The following is a 16974-nucleotide window of genomic DNA, read 5'->3' as shown; positions in this document are numbered from 1 at the left end:
GAACAATTTTATGGGATCCCCAATCCTGAGTTGATAGTGAGAAACAACAACACTTCCGCAGGCTTCGCGATGTAAAGATTTGGAGTTGTCCAAAATTGCTGGACTTGACATGGCTTATTTATGCTGTGCACCTTGAGTCGCTTAATGTTCAATTCTGTGAATCCATGAAAGAAGTGATAAGTAATGAGTATGTAACTTCAAGGACACAGCACGCCAGCATATTCACAAGGCTCACATCTCTAGTATTAGGTGGTATGCCAATGCTAGAGAGCATCTATCGGGGGCACTACTCTTCCCTTCATTGGAAATAATCTCTGTGATCAATTGCCCGAGGCTAAGAAGGCTCCCAATCGATTCAATTAGTGCTGCCAAGAGCTTAAAGAAAATTGGAGGAGATCTAACCTGGTGGAGAAGGTTGGAATGGGAGGATGAATCTGTGGAGAAGAATTTCATCAATTATTTTTCCGCACAATACTTGGCTGACCCAATGCAGGACCCAGGTATTAAGCTTTGATGCTTTGTTTTTAAATGTTGTATGTGATTGAAAATTCACACTTCAATTATTAAATGTGATTGTTATTATTATAATATATTAAAATAACCAACTGATAGAAAGGTGCCACTTATACATAACAGGGGAAGTGAAGGGAAAGATGAAATTGGTGTAAGAAGGTTCAACCTCAAGGGCAGCCACCTAAACACAGCTTGTCAATCGCTGAAGTTATAACTCATGAGGGAACAGGTACTACCAACTCACTCTCCTATAACTATTAACTACCAACGGCCAAATCTCCAAAACTCAAGTTGGTCATTTCATCCGATAACCATTTGGTACATCTATAGAAGGTTTTAAATATTGAACCGGGTCGGCCGCTAACTGTCTAGAATGTTCGAACTGAACCGGTTTAATCAAACGGCCCAGCCCAGCCAGTCCTTGAAGAACTGGTCAAGCCTTATTTGACCACTTTTGGGCCTGTACCACTTCCAGCCCATTCGATTCCTTTTGTTGTCCGATTGATGCATCTGTTCATAGAAGCAACTTGATCGCCTTACGATGTGGGATGTAGAAAAAATTGTACCACTTCCAGCCCATCTGATTCCATGTGTTGCCCTATCTTTGCACTTATTCATGAAAACCATTAACTTGTTGCACCTATTTTATAGATGCCATTAACTTGATTGCCTTCCAATGTGGGATTTTCTTAAGAAGTAGACTTGACCCTTGGACCTGCCGGTTATTAAAAATGCAGCTGGAGCCTGGACCATTGGTATATGGGATCGGGATATTCATTTTTGTTGTCCAAATGCAAATGCAATATATAGAATTACTTTGTCTTTCATATTTTTATTATTTAGAACCTCAAAATAATTATACTTAATTACTTATTATGTAATAATATCTATAAAAATAGTATAATATTTTTTAAAAATTATAAAATAATAAGATAGACAACTTTTGATATGGGGATAAAGCTAAATATTATAATTTTTCTTTCATCTTAAATATATCTTCACACTAAAATATCATGCACATTAATATATTTTTATTTATCCTTATCATTTATTTTGATGATATGATGAAATATTATTATTTTTAATCTTAATTTCTTATAAATAATTTTAACTTATATGAAATATATATTATATATTTGTTACGTTGTTGATTCGATTGTGGTTCAATCACTAGTTTGATCATTAAATTGTGAATATGTAACTTTTTCGATGTAATAATTAATTTAATTATGAAAACAAAAGATTTTATAGTATAAACACAAGTGTTGGGTCTGATCTTACTAGTAGAAGGTGCTTTATTGGTGGATCAGTGGGCAAAATTGCAAAATCTTAGTGGCACATTCTTGGCAATGTGACTAATAAACATGGGAAAATGCTAGATTTTTTTTCCTCATAATTTATAATTGGCTTTGAGAAAGAGTAAGATTTTGTAAAAACAGATCCTATATTCCGAAAATCTTATGTTTCTCGATGCATAACATAATTTCCATGTAGTCTTCATAACAATGTCTATGTATTGTAATTTTTGCAGGATGAGTGTTTGAAGTTTGATGCAACAAAGCTATTTGCATATGCCTTGGTACTGAGTGCTATGTGGAAGATGAGATCCAATTTTGTATTATTTGTTGTTTGCAAGTGCGTGACTATTTTTTGCTACTTTTTCTCTTTATTTTATTTCTTTTGTATTTTCCCTTAAATTTTTTCAAAAACCAAACATAGTTTTAAAGTTTCACTATTACAATTTTTATATCCTTTACAATCAAAATTTAGCATTATTGATCAAGGTATGTAATTCTTCATTCAAGTTTTAAATTCTCGTTATTAATGTCATGAAATTTCTAATAAAAACAAATTTTACTACATTTAATATAAGATATTTTGTTGTAAAAGATATTTTATTATTGATGGGGTCGTCTTTAATATATGATCAACTTGTAATGACTTAATGACCCTTAGTACTGTTTATTGTGGATTGTTGCGAGAGAAATTGCAAAATGAGAAAAAGGCCACAAAGGATATAATTGTGGGCAAGTTGTATTAACTACGACACAAGAGACCCAAAATTATATGAGCTAAGCAGCAGTCATCCAACCCAACAAAGGTTGCACCAAAGACCCAAACTTGAATATGAGCAGAGAGCATAAACCCTTGTATGCCAACCTAGTTTGAAGTTAACAAATGGTTATATATTGTTCTTTGTGGTAAAACCACTAAATTAAGTCTGAATAGAGGTAAATACTATTCTCTCTAAAAAATTAACGGAGTTCAATGGCTAGACCTAAGATCTCTTTTCATTTAAATTTTTAGTGAGACTTTTTTCTTTATAGTATAATTGGACATTATTTTAGAAAATAAACATTCCTTCCAAAAAAATTATAAAATTGTTTTTAAAAAATATTTTTGAAGAACCATCTGAGTAGTTTTTCATTTTCATCTCCCCTATTCCTATGAAATATAAGTTGTTCTATTCATGGTTAATTGGTGTAATTTTGTACTAAACATGAGAAAGGATCAATGATGGATTTTATAATAGTAAAGCCCATGGTCAATTTATTTTTATATTTTGAATTAAAATATGTAAATGATTTCTATTGTTAATAATTTTACTTAAATTAATGAGATATATAAACTTCTAAATAAACTTTTTTTTCGCTGAGATTGGGATTTATGTTAAAATTTTAATGAAATAGACTAGATGAATGGAATTGATTTGTGAAAGTTCCATTTGATACCTCAACATCTCTAAACATTTTATTTTGAAATAATGTTTTAAAAATATTGTTATCATTCGAGAAGCCATAAATAGATGTTATTTAATGAATCTTTGCTAACGAAGCTTTCATTGGGAGAATAGAATCATTCACATCATTTTCAATATTTTATTTAATATTTGTTAAAATATTGAAAATGTCAAATTATGTGATGATGATAAACTATAATAATATTTCTTTAATTTTTTAATAACTTAAAAGAGGCAACCTCACCTGACCCAATATTAAATCAAGCACTTGTTGTCCTACTTTTTAAAAAGGTAGTCCACATTAAATTCTAAATATAAACTATTTTAGAGAGGAGGAAGATGAAAAGGAATAAACTATTAAACAAATAATGATTTTATTTAATGGTGCGATTTGAAAAGATTGAGCTAATCTAACCTGAATCCAACTCAACATTTGGGCATGATTGAACAATTATTTTTGATACTCGGGTTGATCTTTGGTTATATTTTTTTTTTAACTTGAACTCAATTTAGGTTAAGTTCAAGCTAAGGTTAAGGGAACCTAAGTTTAACTCGAACCCGATTTAATATTTTTATAATATTTATAATGCATATTATTCTATATAATAATATTTGTTTTCTTTTTAAATTTTTAAGAAAAAAATCAAATTATATTATATTGTATAATTTTTATTATTTTAGGAAGATATATAAATTTATTTTTTTTACTTTTTTTTAACTAACTTGAAATTTGTCTTATTTACTATTTACATTTTGATATAAATATATACAAAAAAGTTTTTTAAAAAATCTTATAAATAAATTTTGAATTATACAACTCAATTAATATGAGTCTAATCTAACTAACCCAGACTCAACTTGAGCTTAAGAAATAAGGTTGAGTTCAAGAAGTTTATTGTTTTTTAGTTTGAGTTGATAATGAATTAACCATCAACCTAACCAACCTATCCAAATTACAATATTAATTTTAGTAAAAATTATTTTTTTGTGTTTACAAGTAACATTATGCAATTAATTACTTTTTATATTTTGCTACAAATTTTAATTTTATAATTAAAAACAATTGATTAAATATTCAGAGCAACAAAGTTTTGACGAGCATTTTTTTTTTTTTTTTTTTGGTATGGCAAAATACACCTTTGACAAGAAATATGCTTTTTCTCCCACCAACTTCGTGGCAGACAACCATAATAGTAGTAGAGGGTAGATTAAACCAATACATAAATGGTAAAAGATAAAAAAAAAAATTGTAGGAAAATTATGAAACGATGTGCAAAGGACTACTTGACAATGACAGACTCCTTTTATTTATTTATATATATATATATATACTTTTTTAACCAAAATTAAACAAAGGTATCCCTAGCTAAGACAATATTAAAGTAACCATTTCTTGTCCTACATTCAAAATGATTGACATGATCCACTCCACTGTCATGGCTTTAAGGAGCATCTTTGATCAATGGAAGAAAAGATGTGCATGATATATTAAATAATATGTCATATTTATATCATTTAATAATCATCTAAATTTTGTTATCATGACTTTAATAATAAAGAAAAAAATTAACGCTTGCTTAAATAAGCTTTCCTTTTTTATTTTTTTTAAACATAAAAAAATAGTAATAACTTCAATATATAATTATGATAACTCTTATGTAAAAAGAATAAACTTATCTTATCACTTTTTAATTTTTTGAATTTGAGGTGATAAATTTTTTTAATACCTTAAAAAAAAAAAAAAAAAAAAATATATATATATATATATATATATATATATATATATATATTGTAAGTTGCAAGCATAATCGCTATTATCGAATTTTCAATGAAAATGCCAAATTACCTGTAAGTATTTTTTTCAAAAACAAAGCTTGATAGCATTTAGGCCCTCTCTTTAACATTCAAGGCTATAGAAAGTCTCCCCCAGTCTTATCGTCGCGCTTTTCCAGCTGTAGAACGAAACACTATTCATCTGTATTGCCCCCTGGCAGCCTCTTTTCTCATCATTATCCTTCTAATTTCTTGAATTTCTGGTGTTTATTTTTCAGGTTTCCTGAGAGCATGGATTGTGTGAGCCCAATCTATACTATTGCCACTGATCTGTTCGGTTGCACAGCCAAGTGTGCCTCCCATATCCGTGGTCTCCGAGAAAATCTTGAATGCTTGAGAGAGGAAATGGAGCTACTGAACCTTCGAAGTGAAGATGTAAAGACAAGAGTGGAACTTGGAAAGCAACAACAGATGACACCCAGAAGGGAAGTGGAAGGCTGGATTTGGGGCGTTGGTGAGGAGAAAATTGAAGTAGCTGCAATTCTCCAAGAAGGGGATGGAGCACTAGAGAAGGAATGTCTTGGAAGATATTGTAATATTCGGTCGAGCTACAATCTTGGAAAGAGAGTGAGTCGAAAAATCAGGCGTGTGAGGGAACTAACAAGCAGAGGAGATTTTGAAGTTGTAGCAGACATGTTGCCCCGTGCTGTTGTGGATGAATTACCTCTTGTGCGTACCGTGGGCTTAGATTCCTTGTATGAGAAGGTGTGCAGCTGCCTCGCTGAACATGAAGTAGGAATTGTTGGATTATATGGAAAACGCGGAATTGGAAAAACAACACTAATGAAGAAAATCAACAATGCTCTCCTCGAAACAAGACACGACTTTGATACGGTGATTTGGGTTTCAGTGTCCAAGCAAGCAAGCGTGAGAGCTGCTCAAGACGTGATTGGAAACAAATTACAGATCATTGATAGCATGTGGCAAAATAGAAGTCAGGATGAAAAGGCTATAGAAATATTCAATATCATGAAAACAAAAAGGTTTTTGCTGTTGTTAGACGATGTACAGAAACCACTTGATCTCTCAGAGATTGGAGTTCCTCCTCCTGATGCTGGAAACAAGTCTAAAGTAATAATCGCAACTCGATCAATGAGAATATGCAGTGAGATGGACGCTAAAAGGTGGTTGCCGGTAAAGCCTTTGGCATGTGAAGAAGCCTGGACTTTGTTCAGCGAGCTCGTCGGAGAGGACACTCTAAATTCTAGTCCCGGGATACAACAGCTTGCCCACAGCACTTTGGAGAGATGCCAAGGTTTGCCATCTGCCATCGTAATGGCTGGACGAACATTGGCTGGCTGCAAGATTGTCAGGGAATGGGAACAGTTAACACAAGAGCTGGAGGACCTCATAAAAGAAGAAATTTCAGGTATGGAGGATCGATTGTTTCATGTTTTGAAGCTAAGTTATGATAGCTTACTCGATGAATCACCAAACTTTGTTTCATATATTGCTTTATATTTCCCAAGACATATGTAATTAGGAATGATAATCTTATAGAACATTTCTATGCAGGGGAAGACAGGTTGCCTCATGCTGTTGTAGATGAAATGCCTCTTGGGCATACCGTGGGCTTAGATTCCTTGTATGAGAAGGTGTGCAGCTTCCTCGCTCAAGATTCAGTAGGAATTGTCGGATTATATGGAAAACGCGGAATCGGAAAAACAACACTAATGAAGAAAATCAACAATGCTCTCCTCGAAACAAGACACGACTTTGATACGGTGATTTGGGTTTCAGTGTCCAAGCAAGCAAGCGTGAGAGCTGCTCAAGACGTGATTGGAAACAAATTACAGATCATGGATAGCATGTGGCAAAATAGAAGTCAGGATGAAAATGCTATGGAAATATTCAAAATCATGAAAACAAAAAGGTTTTTGCTGTTGTTAGACAATGTACAGAAACCACTTGATCTCTCAGATATAGGAGTTCCTCTTCCTGATGCTGGAAACAAGTCTAAAGTAATAATCGCAACTCGATCAATAAGAATATGCATTGAGATGGACGCTAAAAGGTGGTTGCGGTTAAAGCCTTTGGCATGTGAAGAAGCCTGGACTTTGTTCAGCGAGCTCGTCGGAGAGGACACTCTAAATTCTAGTCCCGGGATACAACAGCTTGCCCACAGCACTTTGGAGAGATGCCAAGGTTTGCCATCCGCCATCATAATGGCTGGACGAACATTGGCTGGCTGCAAGATTGTCAGGGAATGGGAACAGTTAACACAAGAGCTGGAGGACCTCATAAAAGAAGAAATTTCAGGTATGGAGGATCAAATGTTTCATGTTTTGAAGCTAAGTTATAATAGCTTACTCTATGAATCACCAAACTTTGTTTCATATATTGCTTTATATTTCCCAAGAAATATGTAATTAGGAATGATAATCTTATGGAACATTTCTATGCAGGGGAAGACAGGTTGCCTCATGCTGTTGTTGATGAAATGCCTCTTGGGCACACCGTGGGCTTAGATTCGTTGTATGAGAGAGTTTGCAGCTGCCTTACTGGATATCAAGTAGGAATTATTGCATTATATGGAACAGGCGGGGTTGGAAAAACAACACTAATGAGGAAAATCAACAACGAGTTCCTCAAAACAAGTCACCAATTTAATACAGTGATTTGGGTTACCGTCTCCAAGCAAGCAAGTGTGAAAGCTGTTCAAGAGGTGATTCGAAATAAATTACAAATCCCAGATAGCCTGTGGCAGGGTAGAACAGAGGATGAAAGGGCGACAGAAATATTCAACATCATGAAAACAAGAAGGTTTGTGCTACTTTTAGATGATGTATGGCAACGACTTGATCTCTCAAAAATAGGAGTTCCTCTTCCAGAAATTCGAAACCGATCCAAAGTAATAATCACAACTCGAATTCAGAAAATATGCAATGAAATGGAAGTTCAAAGGAAGTTTAGGGTAGAGTGTTTGGCACAGGAAGAAGCCTTGGCTTTGTTCCTGGAGAAAGTCGGAGAGAACACTCTAAATTCTCACCCTGATATATCACGGCTTTCTAAAAAGATGGCAGAGCAGTGCAAAGGCTTGCCACTTGCCCTTATTACTGTTGGAAGAGCAATGGCTCATAAGAATTCTCCCCATGAATGGGATCAAGCAATCCAAGAACTGGAGAAATTCCCAGTGGAAATTTCAGGTATGGAGGATGAGTTATATCATGTTTTGAAATTAAGTTATGATAGCTTAAGAGATGATATCACCAAATCTTGTTTCATATACTGTTCTTTTTTTCCTAAGGAATATGAAATTAGAAAAGATGAGCTTATAGAACATTGGATTGGGGAAGGGTTTTTTGATGGCAAGGACATATATGAAGCACAAAGACGAGGACACAAAATCATTGAAGACCTAAATAATGCATGCTTGTTAGAGGAGAGTGATGGATTTAAAGAATGTATCAAGATGCACGATGTGATACACAACATGGCTCTATGGATAGGTCAAGAATGTGGAAAAAAGGTGAACAAGATTTTGGTGTCTGAATCTCTTGGGCATGTTGAGGCTGAGAGGGTGACCAGCTGGAAGGAGGCAGAAAGGAGATCATTGTGGGGATGGAATATTGAGAAACTCCCAGGAACACCACATTGCTCTAATCTCCAGACTCTCTTTGTGAGGGAGTGTATCCGACTGAGGACATTTCCAAGAGGATTCTTCCAATTCATGCCTCTCATAAGGGTTCTAGATTTGTCAGCTACACATTGTTTAACGAACTTACCTGATGGCATTGATAGATTGATGAACTTGGAATACATTAATCTTTCAATGACAAAGATAAGAGAGTTGCCGATTGGGATCATGAAGTTGACAAAACTGAGGTGCTTGTTACTTGATGGTGTGCCTCCATTTGTAATTCCTCCACATGTGATATCAAGTCTTTCATCATTGCAGTTGTTTAGTATGTATGATGGAAATGCTTTATCTTCAGATCATGAACACTTGTTGGAGGAATTGGAGTCCATAGAATCTATGGATGAGATATCTCTCTCCTTCTGTAGTGCTGTAGCTCTCAATAAATTACGGAGCTCCGACAAGCTACAAAGGTGCATAAGAAGATTAAGTCTACATGACTGCAGAGATATAAAATTTCTTGAGCTATCAGCAATATTTCTGAACTATTTGGAGACTTTTGTCATATTCAATGGTCTTCAATTAATAGAAATGGAAATTAAAAATGTGGAAAAAGAGGGAAGTAAAGGATTTGAAGAATCTTATCATATCCCCAGTCCTGAGTTGATAGTGAGAGACAATCAACACTTCCACAGGCTTCGTCATGTAAAGATTTGGAATTGTCCAAAATTGTGGGAATTGACATGGCTTGTTTATGCTGTGCACCTTGAGTCGCTTAATGTTCAATTATGTGAATCCATGGCAGATGTGATACTTGAGAGTCAAATTTCAAATACCCAGCAAGCCAGCATATTCACAAGACTCGCATCTCTAGTGTTAGGTGGCATGCCAAAGCTGGGGAGCATCTATACGTCAGCACTAGACTTGCCTTCATTGGAAGTGATCTCTGTGATCAATTGCCCGAGGCTAAGGAGGCTCCCATTCAATTCAAATAGTGCCACCAAGAGCTTAAAGAAAATTGAAGGAGACCTGACCTGGTGGGAAAGCTTGGAATGGGAGGATGGATCTATGAAGGAGATTTTCGCCAATTATTTTTCTCCACAATACTTGGCCGATCCAATTCATCCCTCAGGTATTAAGCTTTAATGCTTTGTTTTTAAATGCTGTACAAAACTGAAAATTTTACACTTTAATTATTAAATATTAAAAGAAGCAACTCATAGGAAGGTACCACTTGCACAAAACAGGGGAAGTGAAGGGAAAGAAGATACTGGTGGTAGAAGGTTCAATATCAAAGACAGCCACCTAAACACAGCTTGTGGATCGCATGCAGAAGTTAGAACTCATGAGGGAACAGGTACCACTAACTCATCACTCCTACAACAAACTACCGACAGCTCGTATCATGTGTCACAACCATATTTGCAGATTTGATGTTTTATAAACTTTTTCTTGGTGCATAACATGAGTTCCATTCTAACTGTTGTTGACAACTTCTTATTTACTATATATATTTCAAACTGATTATTAATCTACATAATAACAACAGAGCAGGCTGTATTGTTTTTTTTTTTTTTTTTTGCAGGATGAGTGTTTGAAGTCTGATGCAACAAAGCTATTGGCATATGTGTGACTGATTTATTTTAAGGTTGCTCAAAGTGTTTTTGGTTTGATGTTATGTCCTAAGATCGGTGTGCCTTGCCTATGAAATTTGTATTTTTATTTAAAGTGTGTGCTTTCAACTTTGATGTATTTCTTTAAAAAATTGCACATCCTTGAAATAGAAATGAAAATGGCTTCTCTTTTTCTTTTTTTCTTTTTTCTTTTCTTTTTTTCACTTTTTGAAATTAAAATAGGCCAAATAATTCCTTAACATCACAAGACTTAATAATCTAAAGAATATACTTAAAATTATGAAATAAAAAGAAAAACATCCTACAAAAATTTTGATTTTTCTCATTAGTACTCTCTTATTAACTCCACTCTCATTTTTATTATAGTTTTTTATTTTTATTTATTTTTATTATTTATCACATCTTACCGAATGAGATCCACCATTCTTCTACTCTCACTTGATGTCTGATTTTTTCCCTCTCACATTTACTCGTTGTTCTATTTTTAGTTCAAATTTATATTTCATTTTATTTATTTATTATTTACCACACATCATCCAATGAATCCTCCATTCTCATTAACCCTCCCATCTTTCACTCTAATCATCACTCATTCTCCCATTTTTACTTTAAAGGTTATATTATTATATATTTATTTTTATCACTCATTTCACTTTACATCACCATATCTATGAACCTATGACTCTTCTACGGTTACTCTCTCATTTTTACCTCACAACCACTCTTTCACTTAGGGGGATTTTATATATATTTATTTATTTATTTTTATCACTCATTTCACTTTGCATCACCGTATCTATGGGACCTATGACTCTTCTACGGTTATTCTCTCATTTTTACCTCACAACCACTCATTTCACTTTGCATCACCATATCTATGGGACCTATGACTCTTCTACGGTTACTCTCTCATTTTTACCTCACAACCACTTTCACTTAGGGGGATTTTATATATATATATATATATTCGTTATGTTTGGTTCCCAGAAAATTTGAGGAAAAATACAAGGAAAAGAAAATACAAAGGAAAAGTAGAAGGAAAGAAAAAATAAAGGAAAATAAAAAAATAGATTAAAAGTCGATAAATTATTTTTTTTGTTATTTCAAACTCATTTTATTTATTTTAACTCATTAATATAAAGATTAAATAATTTAAAAATACAGAAGTTTTTAATTAGTTTTAATTATATTTTATTTTCTTTTATATTTTTCATAGGACAATCAAATATGAAAAAATCATTTTCCTTTGCATTTTTCTTTTTTCCTTAGTATTTTCCTGGAACCAAACATAACTTTAGGGAGAATTACCCAATAGGGTGGGCTGGGCAGAATAATTATTAGAAAGGGTGGTCTCTTCTAATAATTATTGAGAAGGACTTTAATAGACTTAATATACCAAAACTACCCTTTAACTAAAACTTTTAAAATTCAAAGCATTTAAAGCACTTCACTTGATTTGTCAATACATTTATGGTACATGAGTCACACATTTATTGTAATTATTGATATTCAAATTTTAAATCAAAATTTTGGGTTTAACCCTAACAATTATATATAATTTGTTATTTAAATCTACTATTTAAAACAAAAATTCTTTTAAAAAATGTTTTCAAATATCATTTATTGTTTTTTTACATTTTTTATTTTTACTCTAATTTTTAATTTTATTAAGAAAAAATAAGTTTTATAATTATATAATAAAAATGATGATTTTTTTCATATATATATATATATATATATATATATATATATATATATATATATTATAATTTTAAATTGATAAATTATGTTTTTGTATTAAATTCAAGGGAGATAAAATGTTTAATTTTTCATTCAGATTCTCTGAAAAGAATAAGAAAATGATAGAGAAGATTTAATCATTTTTTTATTTCTATAATAAAATAGTTTTAAAAAATTTATATGATTTTTTTTTCGTTTGCATAGTGTTTTTTTATTTATTTAAATTTTCATATAATTTTTTTCTCAATGCATCGAGTGGATGATGTTAATATATTTGATATATTGAATATTAATAAGGTATAAAAGGTGATCCTCAATATTATTACTTTTACTATAAAATATAGGTATAACAAAAATATGTTATAATTACAATATAAATACACTTACATTACAATATACTATAATAAAATCTAATTAGGAATTTTTTTATAAAAATGATAATTTTGTATGATCATATCATATTTCACAACATACCTATATCATAAATAATTTTTGAAACCAAATGAAATACTAATTTGAATTCACGAGACTCGTAGTTTATATATATACAAAAATTATTAAATAATTTCAAAACACTAAATAAATGTTGTTAATATATTGATACGATGTGTATACCAATAGGGTATGAATAAATATTTTTAAAATTATTACTTTTGTAATAAAATATAGGTACGCGATAAATGCATTATATTTACAATATAAATACACTATCAGTACAATATATTACAACATAATTTAATTTATTTTTATTTAATTTTTTCACGTGCTATATTACCCAATGAATAATTGTGAGTTATTTCATTTAATAGGTGTGTATTAGTCAATTGAATATTTATATATTATTCAATTGATGAGTGCTCATAAAAAATAATTATTCATTATATTATGATAACAAAGTTTTTAATTGTATGTTTTATATATAAAACAATATAATTACTTTAGGATATGGTTTTTATTTATGAGTTATTGAAAATTATTTTTTTTACAAGGTTCTTTAAAAAATCTCAATTTTTTTTTGAAAAAAAATAGCAAATTTTTAAACAGTCACTTGATTGTTCAAAAGTGAACAACAATTTTTTCGAGCTGAGAAATGTTCTGTTTATTACCTATCAACCTATACTTATCATCATTTATAGGCCCCTACATCATTGACAATCTCAATTTATTTATAAATAATATAGAAAACATATTCAATGATAAAATTGTCTTCTAAAGGAGTGAGCCTTCATAGTAATTATTTTTTCCAACCTACCCTATTCCGTAATTCTCCCTATATTTTATCCTTCTAAGCTGGGAAACAAATGAGTCATGGTTGTTTTCTTTCTTTCTTTTATTATCAAAAATAAAACTACAGAGGTCATTTTATTTTATTTATGAAACTGTAAAATCATTTTTTAAAAGCATTTCTTTTCAATAAAGCAATAAAACCTTTTTTAAAAAATAAAATAAAATAAAATTGCAAAGCTTTTTTTTAAATAAAATAAAATTGTAAGTTTTATTTTTATTTTTATTTTTTAAAATAAAATTGTAAAAATCATGTTTTAATAAAACTAATGAAAAATTATTTTCTTGTAAATAAAATTTGAATTGGAATAACTTTCTTTATAAATAATATTGTAAAAATCTTGTTTTCTAAAAAGTAATTTATAAATATCATTTTTCTTAAATAAAAATTTGAATTGGAATAACTTTCTTTGTAAATAAATTTGTAAAAATCATTTTTCTAAATAATTTGTAAAATAACTCTCTTTTACATAGAATTGGATTTAAATATTTCTTTTATTTTTTTAAATAAAATTGTAAAAATCATGTTGCAATAATATTGTAAAAATCATGTTATGATGAAACTTGTAAAAGTCATGCTATGATGGAGCTTCTGAGTATATGATTGAATCAAAATATCCTTTTGTAAATAGAATTTGTGAAAATCATTTTTTTTTCTAAGAAAAAGTAAATAAAAACCATTTCTTATAAATAAAATACTTTGAAGCATTTTTTTTGTAAATTAGAAAAATAAATAAAAACTTTCTTTTGTAAATAAAATAAATTGAAATCATCAAATTGGAATACTGTACCCCTTTTTTTTTTATGTAAATAAATTTTTTCTTAATTGTTTGAATTTAGAAATAATTAAACCCATCTATTTAATCAAACTAAGAAATCAACTTGTGCATTTCTTTTATCATTTATTTTGTATTCTTGTATTATATTTTTTAGCATAACTTTTATATATTTGTGATATTCTTTTACTTGATCTACATTATTTGTAGACTAATAATAAAAAAAATCAAGTCCAACTAGATTCTGAGATGTTTGTGCATTAACTAAACCAACATCGATCCACATGCTAAAAGGCCCTCTTCATCCTTTACAGAGGTGTTTTTGAAAGAGACCACATTTTTTTTGCATGTTTAATAGGACCTTGTGAAAGTGTGATGGCAAGAAGGAAAGACTGAGTTGAAAAGACTAAGATTTGACTAATCCAAATAATTGTAGCCAAATAAATAACTTCTAGGGAGAATCAAGAAAGATGGAAGAAGTCATTGACGTAGTTAAAGAATTGGTTGCGGAAAATGACACAGGTATTTGGTGTTGGAGTAATAGGGTAGAAAGAAACACAAAACCAATTACATAAAAGAAGATAAATAATTGAGAAGAAATAAAAACCATGACCACAACATTCTTTATTATAGATGTAACACCCAATTATAATACCTTACTAGGCAAGACTAGATCCAACAGGGCCACTCTATAAAACGTTGTTCCATGTTCAAATACATACCATAGTCCCAAACTCCTCAATCCAACACAAACCACAATCCCTCACACTCTCTACAAGTTCACTTCTCACCCTCTCCTACCTACCTAGCCGACCCCCTGCACCCTCTGAAAATGAATTCTCAACTCTGGTACATCTCACCATGTTACAATCAAATTACAAAATCTCTTTTCACTTGGAGTACCCGACCAATGAATGCATCCATGTTGGCAACAACACTAGCTTAGCCATTACTCACATGGGTTCTACCACATTACCTTTTTCCTCTCGATCTTTTCTTTTAAAAAATGTTTTGCGTGCCCTCAATGAAAAGAAATCTCATATCTGTTTTTTAATTTTGTTTGAATAACAATGTGTTTGTTGAATTCTTACCATTTTCTTTTCATGTGAAGGATCTTAGTACAAGGGTAATACTAATGCAAGGAGCAACTAAGGATGGTATTTATGAGTGACTGCATACATCATCAGACTTGAAGCTTATCATAACCTTTTTCTCTCTTAAAGTCTCTGTCGATCAATGGCATCACCACTTTGGACACCCATCCTCCCAAGTTTTGAGTCATTTAATTTCCCATCAAAGTCTACCTATGACATCTTCGACTATGTATAAATTTAATTGTACTATTGTCATTGCAATAAGACTCACAAATTGCCATTTTCTTTCTCATCTTTTCACAAACTCTCATCCTCTTGAATTACTATACTCAATTGTATGGACCTCTCCTATTATTTGCTATCATGGCTACAAACATTATGTCATTTTTGTGGGTCATTTCACTTATTATATGTGGTTTTATCATCTCAAACAAAAATCGGGCATTCATGATATTTATATTCACTTTAAGGCCTTGGTAGAAAAACATTTTCAAAGTCTTATCATTACATTCTATATAGATAATGGTAGCGCATACATCTCATTACGATCCTTTCTTGCCACCAATGGTATTTCTCACCTTACCACCCCTCCCTACACTTCTAAACATAATGCCTTTTTCTAACGTCATCACTGCCACATTGTTGAACTAACCTCGCCTTACTTTACCATGCCCATATACCTATAACTCTTTTGCCACATTCCTTCTCCACTATTGCCTATTTCATCAATCATATGCCAAAAGTTGATTTGTCTATGCAATCATCCTTTAAAAAATTGTTCAAAAGTACACCAAACTATACCAAATTAAAGGTCTATGGATGTCTTTGTTATCCATGGATCCAACCTTATGGATCCCACAAACTTGTTCCTTGATCTCTACTTTTCATTTTCTTAGTTATTATTCCACTTAAAATGCTTACCAATGCTATGCTCATACTTCTAAAAAAATCTTCTTCTCACGCCATGACAATTTCATTGAGTAAATTTTTCCATTTCCTCATCATTCTCCAAATCTTTCTCGACCAACCAATCACACCTTCTAAGATTAGACCCAAATAGATTATACCATGCAACTATTCATGACCATTTCTTTCTCATAATCCCAATCAAATTCCATAACTATACTCACCCCTAATATCCCACCAAATTAGCCCCTACAAAACTTCCTCCGTGCTAGTTGGCCTTCATTCTCTATATCACGTACCACCCATGCCTATCCCATCCCATCAGTCTACTACTTTTGCCTCTCTCCACTAGTCAAACCCAATCATATTCTCTTTCCCCCCTTCCCTTACTCCAACCTCAACTTGTGTTGAATTTACTGATTTTTGGTAATGTCGGGGTCACTCATACTTGCCATTTTTTCATGTGAACTGCATGGTATGCCCTTGGAAAATTCTACTTCTTCACTATCTCATACACCAACTCTTTTATCTTTTTTTTCCTAGCCCAACACCTTCCACACCTCATAATAATCGTTCCATCCAAATCCGAGACAAGAACCATATTCATAAACCCATCACCAAACTAAGCCTCACCACCATTCACTCACTCCCCCTCCACTTTCCTTCCATCCATCGTCTCTCAAGCCTTAAAACAACTTGAATGGTGTGCGACCATGTCCAATGAGTTTAATGCACTTCTAAGTAATGACACTTGGACACTTGTTCTTTCAAAATCCTCTCAAAATTTGGTCGGTTATAAATGGGTGTTTTGTGTCAAATGACATTTCAACAGCTCTATTGAATGCTACAAAGCTCGACTAGTCAAAACTTTCACCAA

General features: G+C 31.7%; 1 protein-coding gene across 1 annotated transcript; it reads left to right on the top strand.

Moving 5' to 3' along the window:
• The first annotated feature begins 5230 nt into the window (after nucleotides 1–5230).
• On the top strand, nucleotides 5231–10390 carry LOC117921434 (probable disease resistance protein At1g61300). The gene is made up of 5 exons (XM_034839281.1): nucleotides 5231–6455; nucleotides 6602–7345; nucleotides 7492–9795; nucleotides 9911–10020; nucleotides 10249–10390. Exons 1-4 carry the CDS (start codon nucleotides 5318–5320, stop codon nucleotides 9970–9972), a joined length of 4248 nt encoding a protein of 1415 aa, XP_034695172.1. The 5' UTR covers nucleotides 5231–5317; the 3' UTR covers nucleotides 9973–10020; nucleotides 10249–10390.
• The last annotated feature ends 6584 nt before the right edge of the window (nucleotides 10391–16974 follow it).

This window comes from Vitis riparia, chromosome 9, assembly GCF_004353265.1.
Source record: "Vitis riparia cultivar Riparia Gloire de Montpellier isolate 1030 chromosome 9, EGFV_Vit.rip_1.0, whole genome shotgun sequence".
NCBI classification, from domain to species: Eukaryota; Viridiplantae; Streptophyta; class Magnoliopsida; order Vitales; family Vitaceae; genus Vitis; species Vitis riparia.
This window is presented reverse-complemented; position numbering and strand designations above follow the sequence as displayed.